Source organism: Vespa mandarinia, chromosome 12 (assembly GCF_050613455.1).
Source record: "Vespa mandarinia isolate Hongniang chromosome 12, ASM5061345v1, whole genome shotgun sequence".
Taxonomy (NCBI): Eukaryota; Metazoa; Arthropoda; class Insecta; order Hymenoptera; family Vespidae; genus Vespa; species Vespa mandarinia.
In genome coordinates this window covers 5,815,603-5,842,500 of record NC_140821.1, presented here as the reverse complement: position 1 = coordinate 5,842,500, position 26,898 = coordinate 5,815,603, and the positions used below count along the sequence as shown (strand labels likewise).

The following is a 26,898-nucleotide window of genomic DNA, read 5'->3' as shown; positions in this document are numbered from 1 at the left end:
TTGCAAGAATCATTTTATAAGCGACGTTTATTTATGTTTAGAAACGTTTCTCGTTCAAAGAAGAACCTAAGCTTATGAAAGGAGAAAATCGTCGGTGTTGTATATTGGGGCCAGAAAGGGAAAGAAATCCGCTTGATAGTCGCAATCTCGGCACGAATGACTACTTCTTCATAGCGCGAATAAGTGGATATTAGGATGTTAAGATTGAGATAGCTTTCCTCGCGCTTTCATAAAAAAAGAAAAAGAAAAAGAAAGAAATTAGAAAATGAGAGAGAGAAATATTTTATCGTTAGTGTTTACTCAATTTTCCCATGATCTCATTTATTAAATTTCTCTCGAAAGAAAAGCTTATTTAAATTTAATTGTAGCAATGAGGTCGAATTGTTTAATTAACAATTTAATGAAAAGCCAAAGAGGACCTAATATATAAATTACATTATCGCGATATTACAAATAAAACATGAATGTTTTTATTTTACGTTATTCATTTATATTGATAAATGGTACACAGGAGAACAAAGACAATTTATGGAGCTACATAAAGGAAAGGAACCAAAAATAAGATAAAAGAAAAAAAAAACGAAAGAAAAAACTACTTCGGAGTATTCTCTTCTTTTATTCACACACAGGATATACGATATGCGTGCACGTTTCGATCTTTTAATCGAAGAAAATTAATTATCTCCGTGGTCGATGAAACAGCTTCTAGCGATATCCGGTTTGTACTTACGTCGAAAGAAGGATAGGACTTACGCTCGATTTAATTTGCCCGACTACACGATTGCACCGTCTTGTCTGGTGAAACGATAAGTTTCTCTCCCTCTCTTTCTCTCTCTCTCTCTCTCTCTCTCTTTCTTTCTCTCCCCCTTTTCTCTCTGTTCCTTCATTCGTGTCTTCTCGCGAACGAGAGAAAAGTCTCTTTCGAACTTTTATCGAAAACTTTTATCCCATACGCATAAAAACCCTGTACTTTGCTCTTCGACTTTTATCCAACAACTACATTCTTGTAAATGTGAAGGAACGAAGGAAAAAGTTTCTGTGTTATAAATGTGTACACACATATTACCGAATCTTTTGTCATCAATACATTCACTTTGTACTACATATTCGAAAAAAAATTTTCGAAAATAGAATATCACGATATTTATTAATTTATTACATTTTCGGTAACTATAATCTTGTTTTTATATACAATATTTACTTCTCGTAATCGTAATCGTTAGTCAAAAATGGAAAAAAGAAAGAGAGGAGAAAGAGAGAGAATGAGAGAGAGAGAGAGAGAGAGAGAGAGAGAAAACGAGAACATTCAGTCCTTTCGACTTTATGGTTCGCATATATCTATCACTTGGCAGGAATCGAAAAGTTGTCGAGTAAAACGATATCTCGAAGAAAGGGGGACGGCTCCGTAATTATAATACTTTTCAAAGAATATTTACGATGTTTTCAGGATACTTTATGCCACGAGATAATATGTAACTAGCACTTACCAATAGGAAATGGAGCTAAGTATAATAATAAAAGGACTGGTAAGAATACGCTTAAAAGGGTATGGACATCAATCAACTCCTTTATCTAATCTTTATCTTGCTATTTCCACAACGTTTCTATCCCATTCCCTTTCTGTAACCAATATTAATAGAAGAAAGGAATATTAAACAGTAGAACATAAATACGACATAGACATTATCATGTGTCTCTTACTTATCTTACTAATCTTTTGTTACCGTCGCAATCCGTACTATCTAAGGAAACATCCAAGGCATCGTTTATCTGTTCGCGAGAAAAAGCACCTGCTAAAGCCGGAAACTCTCGTTATTCTCTGGAAGACTCCGCTACAGTAAGAGTTTGAAGAAAAGGAAGATGAGCACGAGAAGAAAGTTTCCTTTTAGATGACATCCTGAAATTACAAAAAAGAAGAAGAAGAAAAAGAAGAAAAAGAAGAAGAAGAAGAAGAAGAAGAAGAAGAAGGGAAGAGGAAGATGAAGGGTGGATGGATAAAGAAGGAAGAAAGGAAGGAAGGAAGAAACATGAAAACAGGTAGACTCGCTTAAGTCACTCCCAGTCTGTTTTCTCTTTGTATGTGTATGCATGTATCGATAAAGAAGACAACGATAAAGAAGATAGTAGTAGCAACGGCAATGGCGGCAGCAACCTATCCGGTTTCCCGTCGAATGAAACCGAAGCCAAAGAGCACCTCTTGGGTTTCACGCTGGGACTTGCGAAGCGAGCTTACGTTACCCGAGGTAACACGCGACACTTCACGCACTAAGTAGCGCCACGGTCTGTTTCAGATCCGTACATATGTCCCTGACGTCACCCGTTAGATTGGATTCCTCCTTCCTTTCTTCCTTCTTCCTCTGTCTTTTCCCAGTCCTCTCTCACATTCTTCTTTCCCTCTCTAGCTTACATTTCTTTTTATTTGAATAATCCTATTATTCATTTTTATATTCTACATTTTAGTATAAAAATTGATTTAAATACTTTATATAGTGTTATATAGTGTTAATATCTTCCTATCTTTAGAATGTTTTGATTTAAGATTCCTTTTCTTAACTTTTTATAACAAATCTTCTGTCTCTTTTTTCTTTCTCTTTCTTTCTTTTGATTCTTTTCTTCTCTTTCGTTTCTATAAAATCTATTGTCACGAAGATTAGTCATTGGAGAACTTGAACTGATGAGCAAGATTTATCAAACGTATTAAAAGAAAACTTTCGACCTTGAACAACGAATGTCCTCGATCGTCGAAGTTCAGCTCGTTCTAAGAATATCACTAGACTGTTCTAGAATTTTCCACATAATATTCCAACTATTTTCGAGGTTGACCTACTTGAATAAAAAGTTCAGAAAGTTTCATCACAGATTGCGAAATGCACTCCGGCCAAATATATGTTCTCGTAACGCTACTTTGACTAACTGCCGGCCATATTATTTAAAACGAAAAAGCAATAGCGCGTAATAACGAACGGGAGACAGGAAGTATCATACCATCAGGTATACACGAATATAGAGCGAGAGAGAGAGAGAGAGAGAGAGAGATTATTCTCTATTACACTCTCTTGGTAAATAAAGAGTTATTTGCGGTCGTACGTTAACAAGCATGGTCCACTTCCGGCCTTAAACGTCGTCCTCTCGCTTGTTTCATTAACTATAATGATCTGTGTTATTATCCCTGTGTGTTAGGTAAAGCTAATAAAATTAAGAAAATAAGGAAAATGAAAAATACACGTCTATTTTCAAAGAAAATGAAACCCTCCGTTTCTTTTTCTTCTTTTTTTTTTGAGAAACAGAGAGAGAGAGAGAGAGAGAGAGAGAGAGGAAGAGAGGGGAGATTTCTTTTTATAATACTATATGTATTTATTTTTTTATATTTTCCCGTTAAAAATCTCGTATTTAAAATTGATATACGATCTTTTTGAATGTTACGTAAGGATTTAGTTACACAATATGAATGCATCTTTGTGCGCGGGTATAATTAAGAAAATGTTTAGCAGAACAATCTAACGAAATGAGGATTCATTTTTATTATTTATATTTTGTCGTACCATTCTTTTTCTATTCTTTTTTTTCTTTTTAGACTCTTTCTCACGCGACACTTACTGACGAAGGAAGAAAGTCAGATTAATAATTGTGCGAGCTAGAGATGTACATTGATCAAAAGCGTAGACTTCTTTTTGGAGTCTTTCTACTTTGTACTTCACTATGTGATGCGAAGTGTTCAAAGGGATCGTTTCTGGCTTTTCGTTCTCGTCTGGTCCAATCTTTTTACTCTCTTTCTTTTATATGTAGTACTTCATTTCTTTCTTACATATATTGTATATTTCTACGTAAAAAAAAATATATCTATGTCGAGATCAATATAATGACGTTTGCACGAGATAACGTTTGAAATGCAATATCGACAGAATTGAAAGATCGAAATGGAAATAAGGTTATATTCGTGGACGTTGATATCCCGATAGACGCATAATACGTTCTCCAAATAAGTATAATAATATCATGGTTATCCTCCCGCTCTTTTGGATGGGATTCTCGCAAGGATATAACCACAGAGCTGACTTTCCTTCTCTAGAGGATCGACGCGGGAAGCCATTTCCACCGTAGAAATTGAGTCTGAGTCGCGGAGAAGGCTCTTCTCTCTCTCTCTTTCTCTCTTTAGTCGAAATCCTCGAGGGGTGTTAGTCGAGAGTAAGATCGTTTTGCTATATTCGTCTTGAAAAATAAAAGAAAAAGAAAATACCGTTATATTGAGACTAGTAATTTCTTTCTAAATATCATCGAAAGATCTATCGTTCCTGAAAAAATATTTCATTATTTAAAAATATTTTGGAAAAATATTACGTCTTTATAGAAACGTTTTAATCATCGAAATAAGATCGGAAATGATTAACAAATATATAAATAATAAGCGAAGTCTTTGAATAATTAATATATTAATACCAAGAAATTGAAGATTCTTCTTGATAAATTTTTTAAGAAAATAGACGAATTGATGTTAGAGGAAAATATTTTCTTTCCCTTATTTTTCTTTTTGATTTGTCTTTTCTTTTCGTGTTGCGAGATCGAAGGGAGAGAAGATCGACAAAAATTAATTTTGTTGTTTATTTATTACCTAGCACAAGATTAAATGTTCTTCGAAATCTTGTAAATCGGTATGTCGTAATATTAGTGCAGGAATGATATATCGTATTTCACATGGTATCCCCGAATCATGTGAAATCACAATTTATGAACGCTACGAAGACCATGAGAAGATGTATGAGTAGACCATGTAATTATTTTGGAAAACACGCAAACGTCGGAAGTAAAAATTACATATAGTATCTTTAGATGACTCTCTGCTTTCGTTGGTTTTTTCCGTCGATAGTCTATAAAATGTATTGCTTCAGTAAAAAATAAAGAATCAAGTTCATCTGTCAAATTCTTATTTTCTTTTTTTTCTTTGTTTATAAATTGTTTACTATCCAATTGTTCTTCTTTAGTATATAATTTTACACGAAATTTTAGAAAATAATTAATTCGTTTATACTTGACTACAATCACTTGGTTTTTCTCTCAATGAAATGCAATTGAATTCAATCAAATATATGGGATTACCAAACGAAATATAAGATTATTATTGGAAGTAGGTTCAACAATCTTCCAAATAATGTTCGACTTTGTAAGAACTTTGGGGCAGATTTCCAACTGGGAAAGTGGATTCGCGAAGTTTGCTCCAGAAAGTTTATGCTTTCAAGAACCATTTCACCGATTTTCTTTCGAACGATATCTTTCGCAGTTAGGTTGACCCGATTTATCAGATCTTAATATGAGTAAATATAATCCTGGCAACTGAACTTAATCTCGTTTTATCGTAAATGTACCCACGCGATCGTATACCAAACTTCTTATAGATATTACATTTTACAAGAATTTATAAGTCTGTAAATTTAGAAAATTCAATAAAAAGGATTGTCAGGATCGTTCATCGATTCTAAATTATGAGCACTTGAGAGTATCAACTAAATTGACATAAAGAATATTTCTCACAGATTTGTTCACCGTTCTGAAAGAAAATTGGCGAATCCGCTTTTATCGAAGATTTCTTTCAAAGGTTCCTCACATTTCCCACCTGGCAGTAAGTTCGACCTTCGATAATCAGCCGACAAAAGAATGAGGCCACGCACGTGCGCGAGTGCATTCACGTTCACATGCGAATTAACGTGTGGTCGAATTAACACGCTTACGTGCGTCCGAAGGGAACAGAGAAAAAGAGGAAGAGGAAGAAGCTGGTAACTACGCTAAATATGTGCAAACCCACGTATACTTCTCATAAATACGTGTTGTACTTATTGGTATCTACGGGGTGTTACAAAATTAAAATGCTCACTAATTACAAAATAATTAGAGAGAAAAAAAAATATATATATACATAAAACTCAAACACTATTTTGACTCCAAAATTATAATCAATAATAACATTAATATCAATAATAATTCCTGCAGAAATAATATAATTTTTATTATAAGTGTATAATGATAATCAGTTGTATTTTATTATACATACTATTGTATAGTAATATAAATAAATTAATATTTAAGGATAGAGGACCAAAATTAATTCGTCAATCTAATTGTTAAAATTGTTCTCAATAATCGGAACTTGTATTTTCTCTAATATCTAGAATAGTTTGATTTTTAAACACCAAATGTGCATATTCGAATTCGTTCTTTATTTCGAAAGGACCAGTTTAAAGAGCTTCTCGCGAATAACACTCGACCGGTTGCTGTCAACTCGAGAGGGTTGTAAGTGGTATAAAGGCAGTGCCGCTTTTACGTACCAGTCTCCTCCTTTTTTTTCACCCTTCTCTTTTTTTCTCCATACCGTCTTTGATCGGTAGATATATAATGCACGACATTCATTAACGTTTTCCTCGCATTTTGTTCGACCTTTCTTTTGGAAAGCAATGCCGTCAAATACGATTAAATGTGATTGAACCTCAGCTTTATTTATGTTATACCTACACATGGTATTGAAGACTCCCGTAGATGGTTTTAGGAACATTTAAATACGAAGTGCCTGCGATTATGAGATTCAAGAGGTCCTCAATAAACAACGCGTTGTTCTTTTGATTTTTCTTTCTTCGTCTTCGAATTATGTTTGATAGATGTAAATTTCATTTTTCAATTTCAATTAACTTCAATTTTTTAAATAATTTAAATAATTTCAATTTTTTAAATACAGGATGAAAAATCGTTGTTTTTGAAACGTCGTTATTATTATAGACCAATCCTCCTCAGTCTAATATTGGACCGCGTTAAATTTGTAATAGATCGTGAAATGATACCTGCTATCTTAAACCAAAAAAAGGAAAGTGATTTATTTATAAGAGATTTCTAGAAAATCCTTGTAACATGTTCTTGCGAATTTATAAGAATATCTCAGTCATATGTTTAAATAATATATAGTAATTTATCTATTGGGTTCTTAAAAATTTTATATCAAAACATTTGGGCTGCAGTAGCATTATAAACAAATGTATTGGGCCGCGCGATTAAAAGTTTGAGAATCACTGTTATAAATAATTACATTAATTACTAATGTAAATTTTTAGCATTAGTTAAATGTAGTTAATTATAATTAAATATACTTAAATATAATTATCGTACTAGTAGTAAAATTTTCGTAAGAAAGTAATACACCACGTAATCATTGTCGAAGGAAGTAGGTACTTTCTTGTCCAAAAAAAGAACGCTAACGAATCTCATCCGCGGTCTATTCGTGGAAACCTAAGCGGATCACAGTGTAAGCCGCTTACGTAAGAATGAACCAAAGGGCTTCGCGTTACTGGTCACTTTGCTATCATATTTCATATTAACCGCTGATTAAAATCGATTTTCTTATGCCAACATGTTTCTCATTTTTTGTCACTCTTCTTTCTCCTCTTTCTTTCTAATGGAAGTCAAAAATCGATTCGTAAACTCAATTAATTATTATATCTAATCAACAAAATTTATTCAAAGAAAATCTCGAAGTTTGTTTCTCTTGTATTTCTGCGAAGAGCTTTCTGTCCTGTTTATCGATTCGAACTTAGCTTTCATGGAACGTCAACGAATGGATATCGTGCATGATCGATAGACGTAATATAGTATTCATCTAAATAATGTTGAGAAATACTATGATGAAAAGATACTAGTACCGGTGTGAGTTTACCTGTCGGGCTGATCGAGATTTTCTAGTCGACTGCTTCGAATCAACTAGGACGTTACGAACTGACAGAGTATTGATCGTGTTTAGTGTCAAAATGCTGAATAGAATGAATTGATAAGATTTATACATAAGAAAGTTTCGCCTGAAAGATGTTACAGGTATATTAGAATGATTTTACATGTGTTTAACGAGAGTTGCATTTCTCACTACAATATATTTAATACATTTCCATTGAATACAATTATATTAATTATTCCTATGTAAATTTCGTAAAATTAATCGCTTATAAAAGACAAACGAAAGTTTAAATTATTAACGAAGAAAGTTTAATTATTAGATAATTAATTTTCTGCTATAATTATTATTTTTATTCTCATACTTTTTACAATGTTAACTGAATAACGACAAAAGATAAAGTCACGTGTCTGCTCACGATATTTCTACGTATTAATGACGAAATGCGAGCGTCCAACGACCTCGGAAATAAAATCGATTTGTAATTAGCAGTCACGCAGTCGCAAGATGCAGCGCCACCATTCACTTGTTTCTTTTAATCTCGCTCGAACATTATGCGCTTGATTGTATTTCAATGCTGATATTCTTTCCATTAAGCTGAGCTAGCTGAAATAAAAACTTGAACCTGTTCATGGTATGAACATCGACAGAAAGAATAACGAGGAAAAAAGATACACATGTGAGGTATCCGCACAAAATTCGACCTAAATTTGTAAGAAATTGACTATACTCCTTCATTAGAGTTATTTGAAAATTTTATTCAGTAGAATCATAAGAAGTTATACAAATATTCTATTGATTTTATTCATAAATAATTGTTATTTTATCGATATAAAATTTTTGCCAATAATAAAATTTATTTACAAATCAACCAAATAAATATAATATTTCATAATCAGGATTTCTAGGTTTATCCTTCTGTATAATTGATTTATCCAAAAATGTATATTTGCTGTTTTATTGTAATAAAGTCATAAATTCCTTAATTAAATATAACACCTATATTTACATATTTATAAATCAGTTTAATAATTACAATTATTAGGTAATTAAAGAAAATAGAAAAAAAAAACAAATAAAAAGGAATAAGTGGTTCTTTACCTTTTAACGCCAATCTCAGCGTAACGGCCTCTTGTAGCACGGCTCGCCACGCTTCTGCCGTTGCTTGGGTTCGTGTATAATGTTAATATATCACTGTTAATATTGTTTATGATTGGCGGTAGCATTATTGCGAAAGGAATCCAAAATATGACAATTTGGCGTTCGTTTATTATGATTTGTGACGACGATTAGTCGGTCGGTGGAGATACACAACACATTTCACTGTTTTTAAATAGGATTTTATAATGACGCAAAAAGAATGAGTATATTCTTCGAGAAAAATCTCTCTCTCCCTCTCTCCCTCTTTCCCTCTCTCTCTCTTTCTCTCTTCTCTTTTATCTTTTTCCTAAATATCTGTGAAAATTGAAACAGTCGGAACATCGTAAATTCGTTTAATTTCGTAAATCACTGTTTTTCTTGGTGGAAAGAAATTCTCTAAGGAACGTATTCTCTAAGAAACTATTTATAACATGTCGTAAAATTATTAAATTATGCATTTCTCTTTCTCTATTGAGTTCTATCGGCATTGAAAAAATCAAATCGACAATTAGTAACAGACTTCTCAACACTCCTTTATGGTCTAACAAGAAGGCTCGAATTATCAATGCGTTGTAAATTATTTATATTATGGGTGAGTTTATCTTCGTCGTTTTCCTTTTCCGCGTATGCGTTCGAAACGTCTCCGATAACGTAATAATGCGTAGCGACGATACGTACGTCGTGAAAATATCTGATAAAACGACAACCACCATCCATCTCCTTTCTTTTTTTTTTTTATCATTGATTGTTCACGTTTGTTACTTTCTATTGTTTTAATTATCTCTCGTGGCGTCTCGTGTCATATGTAATCTTTAAAAAAAAAAAAAAAAAAAAAACGTCAAACCACATATTTGTATCTGCGTGGGAAAAATAAAAACGCGTGGGAAAAATAACGATCGATCGATCGAACGAATTATTCCGAGATATTGTGATACTTAAATAAATCTATATAAATAGCCATATAGTGAATCATGCGAGAAATTATTTGCAAAAATAATACATACATTGAATAAAACGTTTATAAAGAGTTTCAATAAATAATCTAATTTCTGTTTTGTTTTAAAATTCGATAAAAGATATCATTCAACGATATTTAATAATATTTATAATTCCTGATATTCTCTTAATATAATTTTCCCTCTGACTACTCCAATAATATATAATAAATAAATATAATATCGGGAGAAAAAATACTTAAATAAAAACGATGGATACGTGCCGTAATATTCTGTTTATTGGGCTCTTCTACGGCGAAGCACGAACGACGGTAAAAATTTTGATCGTACAGGCCGGTTCCAACGATTTCCAATGGTCTTGTAATAGGATCCTAGGCATCATTAGAACCTTTTTTTCGAGGGTCAATCGTAACAAGAAAAAGAAAAAAAAAAGACAAAAAAAAGTACAGAACGAATAGGAAGGCAATAGCAATAGCACCATCGTTGGCAAATATTCCGAAGGACGAGATTGTTCATCGGGAGTCTTTACGAGATATCAAGGTCCTGGGAAAGGATGCTGAGAGTAAAAACGAGAAGCGGAAGGGACGAGAAACGAGCTCGAGGAACGCAGACCGATTGGATCGTTGTTGAGAGAGACCATGAGAGTACCTATGTAAAAAACGAACAGGATATTGGTTCGAATGAGAAAGAAAGACAGACAAGACAAGGCGTATACCGATCGTGCGATATGATAAGTGCGTGCTTCTTGAAATTTTCTATCTCTGCTTATTTCCTATAATCCCTAGATTTCTCTGCCACAAAAAAAAACATAAAACTAGGAATATTGATCGATCAACCGCACAAAATAGTTCGTATTTAAATAAAAAAAAATATATATATATATAAATTTACAAAAGAATAAAGAAATGTTGACTAGAACGAGTAATTAATGTTGTAATGCTCGCATTATTTCAGCGTAACGATCGGGAACGTTAATTATTTTCTAATGACGTGATAATTAAGAGGAAATATCTCAAAAGAAGATTAAAATTATACATATGTATACATAATATTTCGGTAGCTGTTGTAATTTCTAAAGTCACATTTCGTTGCGTACGAACGACGAAGGGAATAAAATAAACAGTAATTTCGCGAACCGCAAAGGCGAAAACATTTGAATTCAGCAACAGTAACGACGACGACGGTAGAACGGCTGACGGGCACGGCGATTATCCCTCGACGCAACCAGCACTCACGACCGTCGGGAAAGATGCTATTCAAAATTTACCGGATGACGGTTGCTGAATTAGAAACTGAACTCACGACTCACATTTTCAGCGAGACGTTTCTCATTTCCCCTTTAATTTTGATACCGGATATTATATCTCTTAAATTTTACTTTATTTCTGAATAAACAGACAAGGAGAGATAAAGAAAGAGAAAGAAATATAAAAAAGTGCAAACGTTTCGCTAGAAAGAAAACATTCCGCTAGAAAATGAAATAAATTTGCATTACTCTTTCTCTGTTTCTTTCTCTCTTTCTGTCCCTTATTCTTTCTTCGTTTCTTTAAATTAGAATAAAATTTACGGTACGATTGTGGCGTCGGATAATTTATATCGCGTTAAACGTTTATTACGAAGAACGCAACGCTTCGAAAAACAACTGGCTGAGAGAAAATCTTGAGAGAGGTTTGCGATAGTGAACGATGCGTTCAATCTTCTTTCTCTTCGACGACGAAGAAATCAGGTCAGCTCATCTGCTTCTAATATACTTTGATCTCGGATGAGAGGTAAGATCTCGTAGATAGGTAATTATCTAACGTAGAATCGTTCAACGAGAATCTCACACAGTGTGGTCTAATACACCGTCACTTTGCGGTAACTGGTGCAGACTCACGATTATCGACCTTCATGGAGCCGCAATTCCCTGGCTAGCCGATGTGATTGGTCGTCACGATAATTCGATTAACCCTAACGAATCGAGTTGGAGGACTGAATCGGAGGATGGAGATGAAGCTATATATTTTTTCTTTATTAATGTATTTCTATCTCCTTTTTTACACGGTTCAAAGAACTCAAAATTTACTCGAAATTTATCGCTATAATAAACTATGAAACTACTTATATAGACAATTATTTTAGTTTTAATACTTTTTTCTTTATTTTAATATTATCAAAAACCTTGATCCAATTCACAATGTATATTTCATTATCGATTTCCCTTTTGAATTTTATTTTTAAACTATTGCGAAAATAATATCATTATATATATACATATATATTAATATATATATTAAAACATATTAATATATATACATATATATATATATTAATATTTTTACAAATAAAACATACTATTACGAGCCTTTATAATAAACAGCAGCTGCACTTTCCACGAGTTGTTTGACAATCAGCTGCACGCGACTGTGGTTAGTTGCGCAACACGTATGTATCAACGAATCGTCCGTGAACCTTCATCTTGAACGCTGATGAATATCAAGAGAAAACAATTCAATTCGTCACCGCGAGATAAACGAAAGAAGAAGGTAAAAATTAAATAGATAAGCATGAATTTAAACAAACGTTCTAATAAAGTAACAATTGTTTCATACAACGGATCATGCATCGACAAATTTCTAAAATAAAAGAAGAAAATAAATGAGTAAAGATTTGAAATTCAATGATAGAGAGAAACAAAATTAACGAAGACTCGATAAAGATTGACATTTTGTTTTTTTATTTTAAAGACGTTCTCTTATCGTTACCTATACGATGAGTTCTTATCGATGCACGGTGCAATGCATTTGAAGAAGTCTATGTCACTGGCTCGTACAGAGTACCTACTATCACTCGTGATTCAACGAGGGAAAGCTTGACAGAGCAACGTACTCGTTGGTGTTCGACTACGTGCTCACTATAAAGTTAGCTCGTAAGGACAAGAGTTACGAGAGAAAAAGAGATTAAGAAACAGAGCGAGTGAGAGAGAATCGCGGTCCACTTAAAAGAACGTTCTCAAGCACGAAATACTATTCGATCAAAGAAGCCACGAAGAAAAAGAAGAGGAAGACACTTGCCGAAGAACTTTCAATGTCTTTCCACTTCGTTTCATCTAATCGTATTTAGCCGAGTGGAACCTCGATTATCGGTTATCTCTCAACGAAATTTCACCATGCATCCCTATCTCTTTCTTTCTTTTTATTCTTTTTCTCTCGGACGATTCGATAACATTTCATGAAATAAATGGTCTAAGGATAATCGATTCGAGGTAATACAGAATGTCTATGGAAAACAAAACAAAAAGAAAAAAAAATTAAGTAGAAATGTAAAGAAAGAGAAAGAGAAAGAGAAAGAGAAGGAGAAGAAGAAGAAGAAGAAAGGGAAAGATAGAGACACAATGTTAGTTTTAATCGCATTGGGTGCAACGAGATATAAACGAGAACACGGAGAACGTTTGTGATAAAAGATAAACAATGAGCGTGCGGCATTTTTCGAAATTTTCACTCGTAACTTTCGTGCCACGTATCTCGCCATTTTCACACGCAGTGCGCTGCTTCAACTCGATATTTCCGATATATATTTACGCAGCAGACCGATGGAGAAGAGAAAAATATACGTTCCCCATTTAAGGTTGAGTGACCTCGAAAGAAAGAAAGAAAGAAAAAAAAAAAAGGAATAAAAGGATCCCTCGTACCGTCGATCTCTTCGAATTCCGACTACTATTGAACTCTAAAAATATATCTTCATATCGTTTATCAACGAGAATTTCTTCCTATATTTCTTTCTTTCTCATTCCAAAGAAGCTTCGCGACGTCGCGAGATATATTCATCGAACAAACTTCGATAAGACATCCACGGAAGTAGAGACAACTTCGATGAACCAGATAGAAACGGATGACTCATGGAAATCCAACAAATCTCCCTCTCGACGATACGCACTCCAAATATACTAACCGGCGTCGTTTCGACGCCGGAGACTCGACGTTCAAAACTCTCTATGGGAACAAAAAAAAGGATATTGATCTCTTTGTTAAGGCTGTAAACGAATTTTTTGTTTCTTTTAAAAATGAACAAAGTACAAAACATTACAAGAACTCTTTTCTTCCCGAAAAAAAAAGAAAGAAAAAAAGAAATCATTATTGACGTCTAAACTTTAAATTTCTCGATAGTACGAACAAAAACCTTTTACTTTTCTCGTTTATCAACGATACATCATCCATCCACCAAGAAGACAGTACAAGTAAAAAAACAAATAAACAAATATCTAAGCCGAATTTTGTATGAAAAAACGCACGAGAAATATTAAAAAAAAAAGGGATTATTCTGTTTCCTCTTCGTTATGTCACTCTTGATATCACGAGCTCGTGTACGATGGAAGTTAGACGTGAATAATAAAAGATATAGAACGAACATTCAAATAGAATAGATGAAGGCGTCGTGACGCCGGTCGCCGACGCACTGCGAGGCGTCGCGACGTCACGTAACGCGCACGAGAACGCGACTACCGGTCGAGAACGATAGAACCGAACGGAGCGCCTTCTTCTCCCCTTTCTTCGCTCCCCGCGTTCCACTAAAGCGGAGGGGAGCCGGAAAGGTGAAGAAAGGGGGGAGGACCGGCGAGCGCACGCGCAACACCGACCACTATTTCATTCTACATAGATTCTCTTTATCCTTTTCCCTCAGCGACTATGGTGGTCGCGTGAAAGAAAAAAAAGAAAGAGAAAGAATAAAACAAATGAAAAAGGATCCATCAATCTTTTGATTTCTAACACATTTTTTTTAAGATCTACTGCTTTTAATCAAAATTTTTCATAATTATGTTAAATAGATATGATATGTTTCAATCTTAAGGAGTGCCGATGTAATTATAAAATATTTTATTGATTATTTGAAAGTCTTAAGGAGAATTATTAATAGATATTTAAGATTGATATACCTACATTGATCGTTAATTATACGATCTTTCAGAATTAAAAAATTTTCTATATAATATATTAGATGTACAAATACCAGTTTTTAATACGTTTAATTAATTATTTAATTCGACTCGATAATTATTTTTTTGATTATAGGAATAAATGTTTTATTAGGGGGGTTGAATTACATTTTACGAATGTCACGTAGATATTCTTAAACATTGAGTTAAAGAAAAGTACCTAACTAACCGTTCCAATGTTTGCGTCATCAACGTAGAAGACATCAGTCTTAGGACGAACTGGTTTTTCGAATGGTAAATGGAGAAAAGAGGATTTCATTCGTTCGAGGAGCTACCGTGTACTAGGACAGAAGAAAAGTCAATGGTTGTTCATCGGGTTCTTATCAAGGTGATGTGCTTCAATAAAATTCGAGCGTGATCGTGAGGAAGGTTTTTTCGTTCAAGATAAAACTATTTCAAGAGATGTCTCTTCTTCCATCGAACGAATATTTGTTATGGGATTGAGCGTGATAAAATTAATTGAACGAATTATCCATCTTATTTTTTCTTTTAAATTGTTCAATTTTTCAGTTAAACGTTCTTTTTTTTTTGTTTAAGAAAATGTTTTTAAATTTCTTTTAATCGTTTAAGAAAATGTTTAAATTGTTAAAATTTTAAGATTAAAAGTCGAAAAATTAAAATTAATTTCAATATATCCGAACCATTTCGAAATACAATAAACAATTAATTTGATCAAAAACAACAACGAACGTTTTGCAAAAAATTTTTCGCGCTGGAATTGCAGTTAGAACTTATGCGAGTTAAAATTGCAATAGAAAAAAAAGAAAAACAGCATACAACAAAATTAACAATTTGATAAAAAAGATTCCGGAATGCTGATGGTGCGATCTCTCAGCAAATTCCAGGCGTATTATAGCCAATTAAATGTTTCTCTATGCGGAATTAAATGATTTCCAGTGAAATATGTTCGAATAATTCCATACATCTTGGATCGAGCACCTGCTTGTTATATATTACCCTTTACACGCCTAAGTACATCGATACGAATTACGACAACAATAACTTACACCTTAGCTATTGTCAATTCTGTTTTTCATACACAAAACTACAAGAGAATTATTAGTCTCATTAAAATAGAAAATTCGTGAAATAAATATAATAATAATAATAATAATAATAATAATAATAATAATAATAATAATAATAATAATAATAATAATAATAATAATAATAGTTATGAAAAAGAAGAACAATCTGATTCAACGGAAATAACATACGAAAAGCCGGTCGAGCAATTAACCAAAACAAGATAAACGAAACGTCTCTGTAATTACAGTCGTTAGGAAAGAAACATGTTTCTCAGGATCGCGCCTTCCACTATTTCTCGCGAGTGATCTAGGAAATGGTTGAGCGAAATGAAATAAAAAAATTAGGTCAATGCGATCGTGATTCTTACTAGTCGAATAAGACGATCGGTCATTCATGACGTTATTAGAAGTTGTCTTGACGATTGAGAGTCTTTCGATCATTGCTACGTTTCCACATTATGGTAACTTTACGAGAATCGTTCGTTTTCAAGACATCAAACGGTATATCGAGGAGTTTCTTCGAACTTATCGAGTACACAAAATCAAAATGTCTTCTCCACCACCTTCTCTCTCGAGTATTATGTTTTATTTTATAAATAACATTCCGAGGGTAGAAAAGAGTTTTGTTGTATTGTATTATTTATCCAATAGCAATATCGACGTACACAGATTATTGCGCGTCACAGATAATACATATTCAATGTTATATGTTATACATAACTGCGTATATGTAGTATGTATATACAACGTATATTTTCTATTTAATGGTACCTACGGGTTAAGTCTATATATGGAAGAGTTGGAAAATACAGCGTACAACAGCTGGCAGGAAGTGATTCCGCCGTTGGAGACCGTAGAGAAGAGTACCTATGACCGAAAGACCCGCGTGAAATTAAATTCCTCGTAAGAGTGTGTAAACGAATACATTATAGATGCCCACTAACTAAACGCGTGCCTATCCTTGATGGCCAACTTTTAATCATTTCATTTTCTTTTTTCTTTTTTTAATATTTTAACGTGATCGTTAACAAAAACAATTCGTTAGAATTCTAATTAGAATTCTAATTAATTATTAACGATTAATATTTTATATCAAAGACGTGGAAACTTTTCATCAAAGGAGAAATGATTCTCTTACTACTATTATTCGATTCTCCATACTTGAATGAATATGTTTACTTCTCTCATTGTTAGTATTTTCGAATGTTATAATTCAAATGAGCAATACATCCTTAAGTCTTTCATGTGTAGATATAACAATAACATGGCATAAATGAAAATATAATACGTGTAGCAAATCATGGAGAATTTTGATATACATAGTGGGAGCAAAAAAAGAACAAAAAAAGTGATTATAAGGGATAATTGGTTAAAACAGTTTATGTAAAAAATACGCAACATCTGTTGTACAAATGTATAGCAAGATATTTGAATGAGACATTAACTGTCAAATCATGTTGTCACAGCAGTTCTTGCCGAATTTCTTCAAATAAGTATTTTAGCTTAATTTTTCCGTACGAAAAATGATAAATCCAATAAGATAAGTAATACTATCGTATCTGTGATAAACTGAGAACTAATATGAATATGAGAGTAATAATGAGAATAAGTATGAAACTGAATAATTTTAGGCAAGAACAAAGAGCTAAATTAAGCTTAGGTTAGTTTACTCAGGAGCTAACAAGTAACTATATTTAGTATATATATTTAGTAACAAGTAACTATTGAACTATATTTCAGTACATCTTATATGTATATACATATACATATATATATATATATATACATACACACATGCATATTTATATGTGTGTGTATATATATATACATATCATGCATACATACATACCATACATACATACATACCATACATACATACATACATACATACATACATACATACATACATACATACATACATACATACATACATACATACATACATAAATACATACATACATACATACATACATACATACATACATACATACATACATACATACATACATACATACATACATACATACATACATACATACATACATGCATACATACATACATACATACATACATGCATACATACATACATACATATATACATATACATATACATATACATATACATATACATATACATATATATATACATATACATATACACCTATATTAAAAAAAAGTTGCCCGATCATTGAAGTTAAGCAACATTGGGCACGGTTAATATTTGAATGAGGGACTTCCTGGGAACACTATGTGGTGTTGGTACCTTTTTTGCATTAAGTTTTTATTCATTAAATTGTTTGCTTTGACGATAAATAATGAAAAGAAACAAAAATTTAACAATTTTTATAAAAGATTTTTAAAGACTAGAATCTTGGAATTTAAAATTATCTCTTCTTGGGTAATTTCGTTGTAAAAATATTGAACATATCAAAAACTAGAAAACATAACAAATCACACATGTAATGGAAAAGATAAAAATTATGTAGGAATATTTAAAATAATATTAATCATTAATTCGACGGAACACTCAGACAAAAGATTATTAGCTTTTTTCTGACTTGAAGCTTCGTCAGATCGTATATAGTCTATAATAATAATATGAAGTAATTAATGTAAATATTATATAGATACATATATAAATATGTAGCACAAAACTATACTTCAATTAGTCAATCATTCGCACGTTTCTAATCATCCTTTTGTGCAATGCTATTTTTCTCTTTCTCTTTTTTTCTCTTTATGTCTAGTACAAAATTTTTTTTTCCTTTTTCTTTCTAACTCGCACGCAATCCTTATTACGATCTTCCTCTTAGGCTCATCTAACCCTTTACGATTACCTGTTCGGAGTTTCATGCGTGTTGCACACCTTGCATCACTGCCAGCAATAAAGACTCACCTCTTTAAGGAAGTAGTAATAAGAACGGAATGGAAGTATAGTAAAAGAGAAAAAAAAAGGACAACAGATTCTTTTTTCGAGCTCGAAGCGAGCCAGTCGATAAAGCGTATCTCTTTCCCCTTTTATCTTTATCACGAGACACCTTTCTTTACCATTCCAACGGAAAAGACGTAAGGAATCGTTTGAAACAACGTGGAAAAAAGTGTGCACGTGTGAGAAAGAGAAAAGAGAGAGAGAGAGAGAGAGAGAAAGAGAGAGTGAGAGAGAGAGAGAGAGAGAGAGAGAGAGAGAGAGAGAGAGAGAGAGAGAGTAAAAGGGAAGGAGGGAAAAAGAAAGAACATTTGAGCAGTAAAATCCTTGTGGTCGGTCCACAAATCTTTTCCGCTAGTTTTCTTTTCTTTTCTTTCCCTTTACAGGAGACCCTTCACGTTCCCTTTTACAACTTTACTCCTAATCCAGTACAGCCAGTACTTCGAAACGTAAAGAATGTCCTATGTACCTACTATTTTCTGACGCGAGGAGATTGTTTACCGAGAATTGAGAAAACAAAAAGAGACAAAATATGTTCTCTTTCGTTTCTTTTTGAATATTTTCATTAATCTATAGAACAAAATACCTTACATAACTTATTTACTATCTCGAAATAACTACCATAAAAAAAAGATTAACTAGTCATTAATTAATGAGGAAGGAGAGAGTAAAAATTGCGGCTTATCGCAAAACCGGTGACCATAATAGTTATTGAGAATTTAAGAGGGATTGGACTCAGGTGTTCAAGGAAAAATATTATACGTGATAACTTCTTACACAAAACTTTTGAAGGTTTCTTAGAATTTTCTTTGGAGACATTCTCTTTCTCGTAGACGGTCAAAATATTAAGCACAGGTGAAAGCCCCTTTTGCAGGGAGACTTCATAAGGGAATAAATTTTGAGGCTTTAGTCTCTTGTGTCTCCAGTGTATCTTCTCTCTGTCTCTCGCTGTCTCTATCTCTCTCCCTCTCTGTCTCTTTCTCTCCTTTTCTTTTTTTATATATTGCGAAAGTGTGTGTATATGTGTAGGTAAAGAAGTAACAAAAGAGACGGGCGAATGAACGTTTAATCGTACGAAACGCGGGAAAAACTTTCGAAGGACTCACAGTGGAAACTCGCCCGGAAAGATATGTCTTTTAATGAATAAGTTTTTTAATGGATATGAGAAAAGTTTCTTCGAATCATTTGAAAGGTTAAGTCGTACCTATTTCGTTCTATTTGACAAAACAAAAATAACGAAAATTTAAAGAAGAATAAATAAGATAGAATAACATTAAAAATTACAATTTTTTATTAGAGTAAAATCTTTGGCGAGTGTGCCTCGTTAAAAATTTATATTATTTATAGAAGTGTCACTTGATAAATATTAAAAACAAACTGTCTTATGACGGTTTTTATCTCCACGATATTCTTTTCAGTTTTCTTCGCGTAATCGATGAACATACGTTTACCAAGCCAATCTATCTATAAATATTTTCTAACTAAAAACAGAAGAATCGATACGTCGATGGTTGGTAAGTTGATGAAGATTTTTACCCGGTGCGTGGCCCAGTGGCAACGGTCCAAAGGATCGTAAAGAGATCATGGAAAACCCAGTCCGTCGCTAGCAAGTTTTTGCACATATACCCTCCATCCCTTTTTTGCTCGGTGGTGCGTGATAGCACCCAGAGGGACAACGGAGAGGCTGCGAGAGGAAAAAAGAGAAATATAGCTACAGAGGGAATCGTGCTTTGCGAGAACGGTTCGCCTGTTAAGTAATCATCTCTGTTTGTCTTTGCTTTACCTCACATGTGTGTTCTACCCCCATTGTCTTTATATTCTCGTATTTATATTAAAACGTATGTATTTGTATATATATATATATATATATATATATATGTAGATATATATATGTATGTATGTATGTATGTATATATCGGATTATCATGCGCCGTCGGGCGTCGAATCAACATAGGTAGATATCTTTTCTTTTTAACTCTCCTGCTTTTACGCATAATACTCTAACGCTATGACACTCGAATTTATCAGACAAAAAGAAGAGAAAAAGAAAAGATTGAGAAATAAAATTACATTTATAATTTAAAATAGTAAGATCTTTGGTATAGTAAAAGCTATAAATTCGCTTTTATGGTTAATGGTATAATCCTTTGTACGAACTATACATTGAGTCAAATGTTCCTAAATAATTGTTGAAAATCAATTATTCTTTCTCGAGATTGTTTAAGTATGCAGTTAGAATTAATAATTTTACGATCTGGAAAAAAGAAGAGCTTAAAAAATTTCGAAAAAGAGTAATTAATTTGTATAATCTCCTAGAAACTTTTGAACCTTACTATACAATTTCGATTGATGAAAATGATCGTTACAACTCAAGTAGTCACCGAAGATTGAGAAAGCGAGGCATATTACGAGGTCTCTATACAACCAACTTCGATTTCTACTTCGAAGCGTGATAAAGGAAATCGTTTACGGTGAATCTTAACACGGATTGACGCCAATCATGCGCCAATTAAGGTTCATTTTCTCCATCTTATTAGGTTCAATGACTCTTTCGAATCATTTGCTTTCTCCGAGGAAAAAAAAATTATTACCCTTCTATTATTTTCCTGACGAATGATGCTCTCATCTTTTCAGATCGAAATTTATCGGTAAAAGAAGGTACCGAGAATAGAAAAATCGGTAGATAACTCGTCTATGGAAAAAAAGAGATAGTACTAGTTTCGATCCACGACATTTGTCTACTTCTATCCGTGAAACCATTTGTTACCTGTCATGCGAACCATACTCCAACAACTCTCCTGATAATTCTCTCTCTCTTTCTCTCTCTCTCTCTCTCTCTCTCTCTCTCTTTCTTTCTCTCTCTCTCCTTCTCTCTCTCTCTCACTCTCTCTCTCTCTCTCTCTCTTTCTCTCTCTCTTTCTCTCTCACTTCGTGATATATTTCATCAAGACTATACTCCGTCATAGCATCTAAAATGCTTCGTTCATGTCGAAAATCGATGTTCGCTCTATCGAAAATAAATCCGTCCGGAAGAAAATATCTTCGAAAAAGAGCTGGATATTCGAATTCGAGAATTGCAATCATGTCACGTAGGAAACATCGAGGGCAGACCTTTGGTCTCTTCAACGATTGCTTTTTCAACCGACAAATTTTCTCCCCCCCTGTATGATTCGTCCCACCTTTCATTCCTTCTTTCTTTATTTTCTTCTTTTTATCTTACTTTCAAAGATGAGATGCCATTCCTTACTCATTGTCAGAAGAAGGGCCTTCAGGTTCTATAAGTGAAAAATTTTTAATTGTCCTTTGCTCTACTCTGCTCTGCTGTATACAAGAAACTTTTTCTTTCTTTATTGATAAATCCTGAAATCTAAATGATTTTGACTAATGTTCCTTAAGAATTACAATTAAGATTAACAAGGAGAACGAGGACTACGATCATTTGCGAGCTAATCGATGAGTGGAATTATTTATTGTAAGATTTACATATTATATTATCTATAGTCTCCTATAAAATTGGAAATAACATTTGGGCGAATAAAATGCATCGAATCAATTTGTTTATTTTATATTATTTGAGAATAAATAATAATAAAATATCAGGATTTTATAAATTCAATTAATTATACAATATGTGCTACCATAATTTTAATGAAAACCGAATAAATAAATAAATAAATAAATAAATGGAACACCCTGTGTACATTATCGTAACTTTTATTCTCATTATTATTATTATTATTATTATTATATACTTTATTATCATATATACTAATACGCGATTTCTCGTCTAGATAAATGATGAAATAATTAGATAAAAAAAAAGAAAGCATTTGGAGATTTTCCCTTCTAATAATTTTTTATCGCGGACGAGAAAACTTCTCGCCGTAGAATTTATATGAGAGTAAATTAGAAAAAGAAATTTGTTGGATCGTTGCCAAGTCCTTTGAGTAAGTTTCGTCTTCAAGAGGCGGATTTTAGGATGATCTGATGTGCGCGAGTGGAATCAAAATCGAAAGAGATGCAAGAGACTCGTGGCGGACCACATTTTGGAATAATTTAATTAGCAAGCGTACGAAGTGAAGTGCCAGGTCTTATCCCGTGGGTTTAATAGCGAGCTCTTGGCCGTGTCTAACTTGGATACACCAGGGACTTCGTGCTCTCTTCCCCTTCCATTCCATTTTCGGCCCTTCTACTTCCACCCCTTCCACATTGTATCTATTGTATACCGCGAGCTTGCAAGCTCCGTTGAAAATGCAGGGCCCGACGCAACCAAAGCGAAATCGTGCAAACGACGGAAACACCCTCCGTTCTCACGACCTTTATCACGGAGGATGCCGTTTGATACGTTAATTATGCATTGGATCCTCTGAATACGGGGCCGTGTCGAAAGGATTAAACGTTTAGCACGTCTACTCGTTGAAATACGGTGGTTAAACTCGAAATTGAGAGGAATGCCCGCTTTTCTCTAGCAGTTTACCAGAAGTTAAGAGATTTCATTCAATCGATATCAAATGTATTTAAAATATTTACGAAATAATAAAAAAAAGAAAAAAATTGAGAAGAAAAGTTGACTTCTCGACTTTTTCATCAATCCGAAACGTATAAACAGTACATTTTTTTTAGTGTAGAAAAAAAGAAAAAAAAGAGAGAAGAAACACGTAATTTATCGTTTCTTGATCACGACGAGTAGAGAATTGAAAATGGTTTGAATAGATGATGGTGGTGTGTCAAAGAATACTCTGAAAGGAAAACTTTTAATTAAAAAGTAAGCATCGGCGTTGAAAAGAAAGAGAGAGAGAGAGAGAGAGAGAGAGAATGCATGGTGAGTTTCGAGCAATTTGTGGCGATATAAAAGTTCCTCCTTGGTCCTCTCAGAATTGGCAATAGAAACGACGGGGTGTTCTTTTTCTCTACAAGTTGCAACCCCTCGTATTCGTCTTCGTCTTCGTAGTAGTTCGTGGTAACGGGAAACCTAAAAAAGGCGACTGTCGACATTAAGATCCCATTTAGAACGATATATTCGTGCTCTTAAATTTATAATAAGAAAAAAAAGAAAAAGAAATCAAATTCTCTTTGAACTCGACCAATTATTTTCCATTGTGAAAGTTGTTGTTGTTGTTGTTGGTTTATTAAAATAAATAAAAACATCGATGAGAAGACCCTTCTCAGAGTTTGATTGAAGACTTCGATACGATTGAAACTTCGTAATTCTTTGTCTTCCTCGAATTTACAAGAAAAACCTGGTTATTACATTAACTTTCCCAAAGTGAAAAGATATAATGCTTCGAAAGAAAGCGTAAGAAAGTTAAGTCGATTTTATTATATTATTTCTATTATGTATATAGAATAAGAGAAAGGGAATAAAGAATCGCAATACAAAAAAGTATCACGCTGATATACAAATGAAAGACTAATTGATGATATGAAATCATACTGTAAAAATTAGTTTAACGAAAATGCGTAGTACATTTTGTTAATATTAGCTTGTATCAAGCACCTCGTTAAAATTATGGATTTTATATTTCTTCTCTTTTATAACTATCAATATTGTAATTATTAGAGAAATGTTTTTTCTTTATTTATTATTGTAAAATTAAATTAGATTAATAAAAATAATAACGAATATATAGAGTGAAACAGAAACAGAGAGAGAGAGAGAGAGAGAGAGAGAGAGAGAGAGAGAGAGAAATCGGAAAAAGGGGGGGAAAAAGGAGGCGTGACCGCGAAACATAGGCATGCACGATGCCCTCGTCACTTTTAGTTGCCATCAGCCACTTCTGATCTCTGATTGCTCAGTGCCTAATTAAACCGCACTACCAGCTATCCCTTGGTCACTGAGAATCGTTTCGCGAAGGGTAGGAAAGCAATAAAGGGCAGTAGTACCGATCGAAAAGAGTACGGAGGGGTCGTCTCTTCGAATCAATGCAAAAGCCTACAGAAGATCATCCTTTTCTCGATCCTATTTCCATCATGCTCGTTATTATGAATATCAAAAGAAGCCATCAAGCTTTCTTTATATTACGAGTCAGTATATAGATTGATTCTAAATTAAGAACTAGTTGAATATTTCATTTATTAGAAATAATAAAGAAAAAATTTATTATGAAAATTTTCTTGATTTCATAAGTCACATATTTTAAGAATAGGAAATAAAACACCCTACTTTTGGTTAAATTGAAAGATTAAAGATTTTTAGTTTTTCTTATAGAACATTAGATATTTTATTCGATTATCTTGAAAAAATTATTAAACAAGTACAGTCTAATTTATTATTTATTAAGCAAGTTATTAAGCAAGTATATATATAATTATTTACTTTAGAATTAACGAAATATTAACGTATATAATTATATGACCAACAATATATATTTTCAAATGTAAACACTCTTAAAAGGCTATGAAAAAATGAAAAACATACAATAAAAAGATCTTATAATAAGTTTAGTTGATATTTTGCTAATGCTATTCATCGAAAAATTTGTAATTTAAAATTAATTAATAACAACAAGAATAATAGCTTACTTAATTCAATAAATTTTCAAAATATCCACCATTATCTTACATGCACAATCAATATCTTATAAGCATACTTCTTTGTGCAATTTGTAACATTTCAAGTGTTATTTAACATGTTGTCGCAAATGACGGCTATAGCCGTCCAATTTTTGGCGATATGTAGGCAAATGATGGCTATAACCGTCTTGTACATGACAATTGACGCTCAATTTCATATAACAGTCATAAATAATTGAAAAAAAAATGTGTTTCCGAGCACGATCGTCAAATTAAAAGTATGCAACAACATGTTAAGTAACAACGTTTGTAATTTTCGCTTATAATTCTTTTAAATTTCTAAATATTGTTTAATATATTTTTATATTTTATAAATTCTCATACAAAAAATTTAAAGGTGTATCGGTAAATCTAGATAATCTAGGTTGCCATCATAGGTTTCCTTGGTTAGCAATGGAACCATTACATAATGATTCCCAATAGTTTCACGGTGTTTAGTATTACTGTAACATTTACATACGTAGCATACTTCACATGTTAATATTTATCTCATTGATTATTGACTTTAAATTTATATTTATTTAATATTTTTTTAAAAATAATTGATAAAGATAGATAATTAATTAAAAAAAGTATAGAGTATTCCATAAGAAAAACTAAAGATTATTGAATTTTTTATTTAACCAAAAGTTGGACGTTTTATTGACATATTTGACATAATTTTGATATTATGAAACTTTTATTAACATATTCTTGTTTTTATTATTCTTAATACTAAATATACCGGCTATTTTAATATACATTTCTACCAAAACCAGTCAGAATGACTGGTGTAAAAAAAATCCTTATTGAGGCTTTCAGTTTTTATTCACTCTTAAAACATGACGAAAAAAATTGATTAATATCGATTTTAATAGATAAATGGATTAATAGACACTATCAAGAAACAAAACGCTCAATTGTTTACAGTTTGTCCATTACAATTTTTACATATGTAGATTTTGTTGTGTGTACTCTTTCCGCATACATTTTTTTTGCATGTATTGCAAATTTTTGTAGTCTTATTGTTGGTGCAATATCCTATTTGATCCATTTGCGTACAGGAACCGTGCCACTTGTAATTGGTATATTGGCTTCGTGTAGTTTTTGCCTTGAAGTCTGATATTCTGAAGCAAGCTCTTCTGCTAATCGAAACAAAAAGTCTTTACGTGTGATATTTTCTCCTGTTGTATTTTTGTACAATATCCAAGAATTTATTCCGGCTAAATCTAAAATATTGAAAAAAACTTGAAGTGGCCACCTTCTGGAACTTGATTTCACGGTATATTCTCGTGCCATTTGATCAGTGACATCGACGCCAAATTTAGTTCTATTATAAAACGATACAGTTTCAGGTAATTTCTTAGCAGTTTTATCAATTGTGATGTGTTTATGCTTTGTACTTAGTATAAGTACTTTTTTATTTGGTTTGCTCTTGTAAACGATAAGTGTGCATCCATTGGATTGATATAACGACGTTGAGAAACGAGCCATGCCATCTTTTTTCAGTTTGCAGGTTTTCGACAGTTCCCTCTTGTTTGCGCGTATTGTTCCAAACAACGAGGTATTTTTAGATTTTAATTTTAACAGCAAAGAAAAACTTATAAAAAATTATGGGTTGT

General features: G+C 32.7%; 1 protein-coding gene across 7 annotated transcripts in view; it reads right to left on the bottom strand.

Annotated features, from left to right (window-relative positions):
• Nucleotides 1-26,898, bottom strand: part of spri (Src homology 2 domain-containing protein sprint) — a 153,131-nt gene that overhangs the window by 21,705 nt on the left and 104,528 nt on the right. Inside the window, exons 1-2 of one of the 7 annotated variants that reach the window (XM_035884365.2) lie at nt 14,069-14,255; nt 8,804-9,157 (exon numbers count right to left, since the gene is read on the bottom strand). The exons of 5 other annotated variants lie outside the window; for them this stretch is intronic. In XM_035884365.2, coding sequence (XP_035740258.1) covers nt 8,804-8,928 — 125 coding nt within the window. In that variant the 5' untranslated portion in view covers nt 8,929-9,157; nt 14,069-14,255. Of the gene's footprint in view, nt 1-8,803; nt 9,598-14,068; nt 14,256-26,898 lie in introns of those variants that run through there. One more of the 7 variants, XM_035884366.2, reaches the window with a different exon arrangement.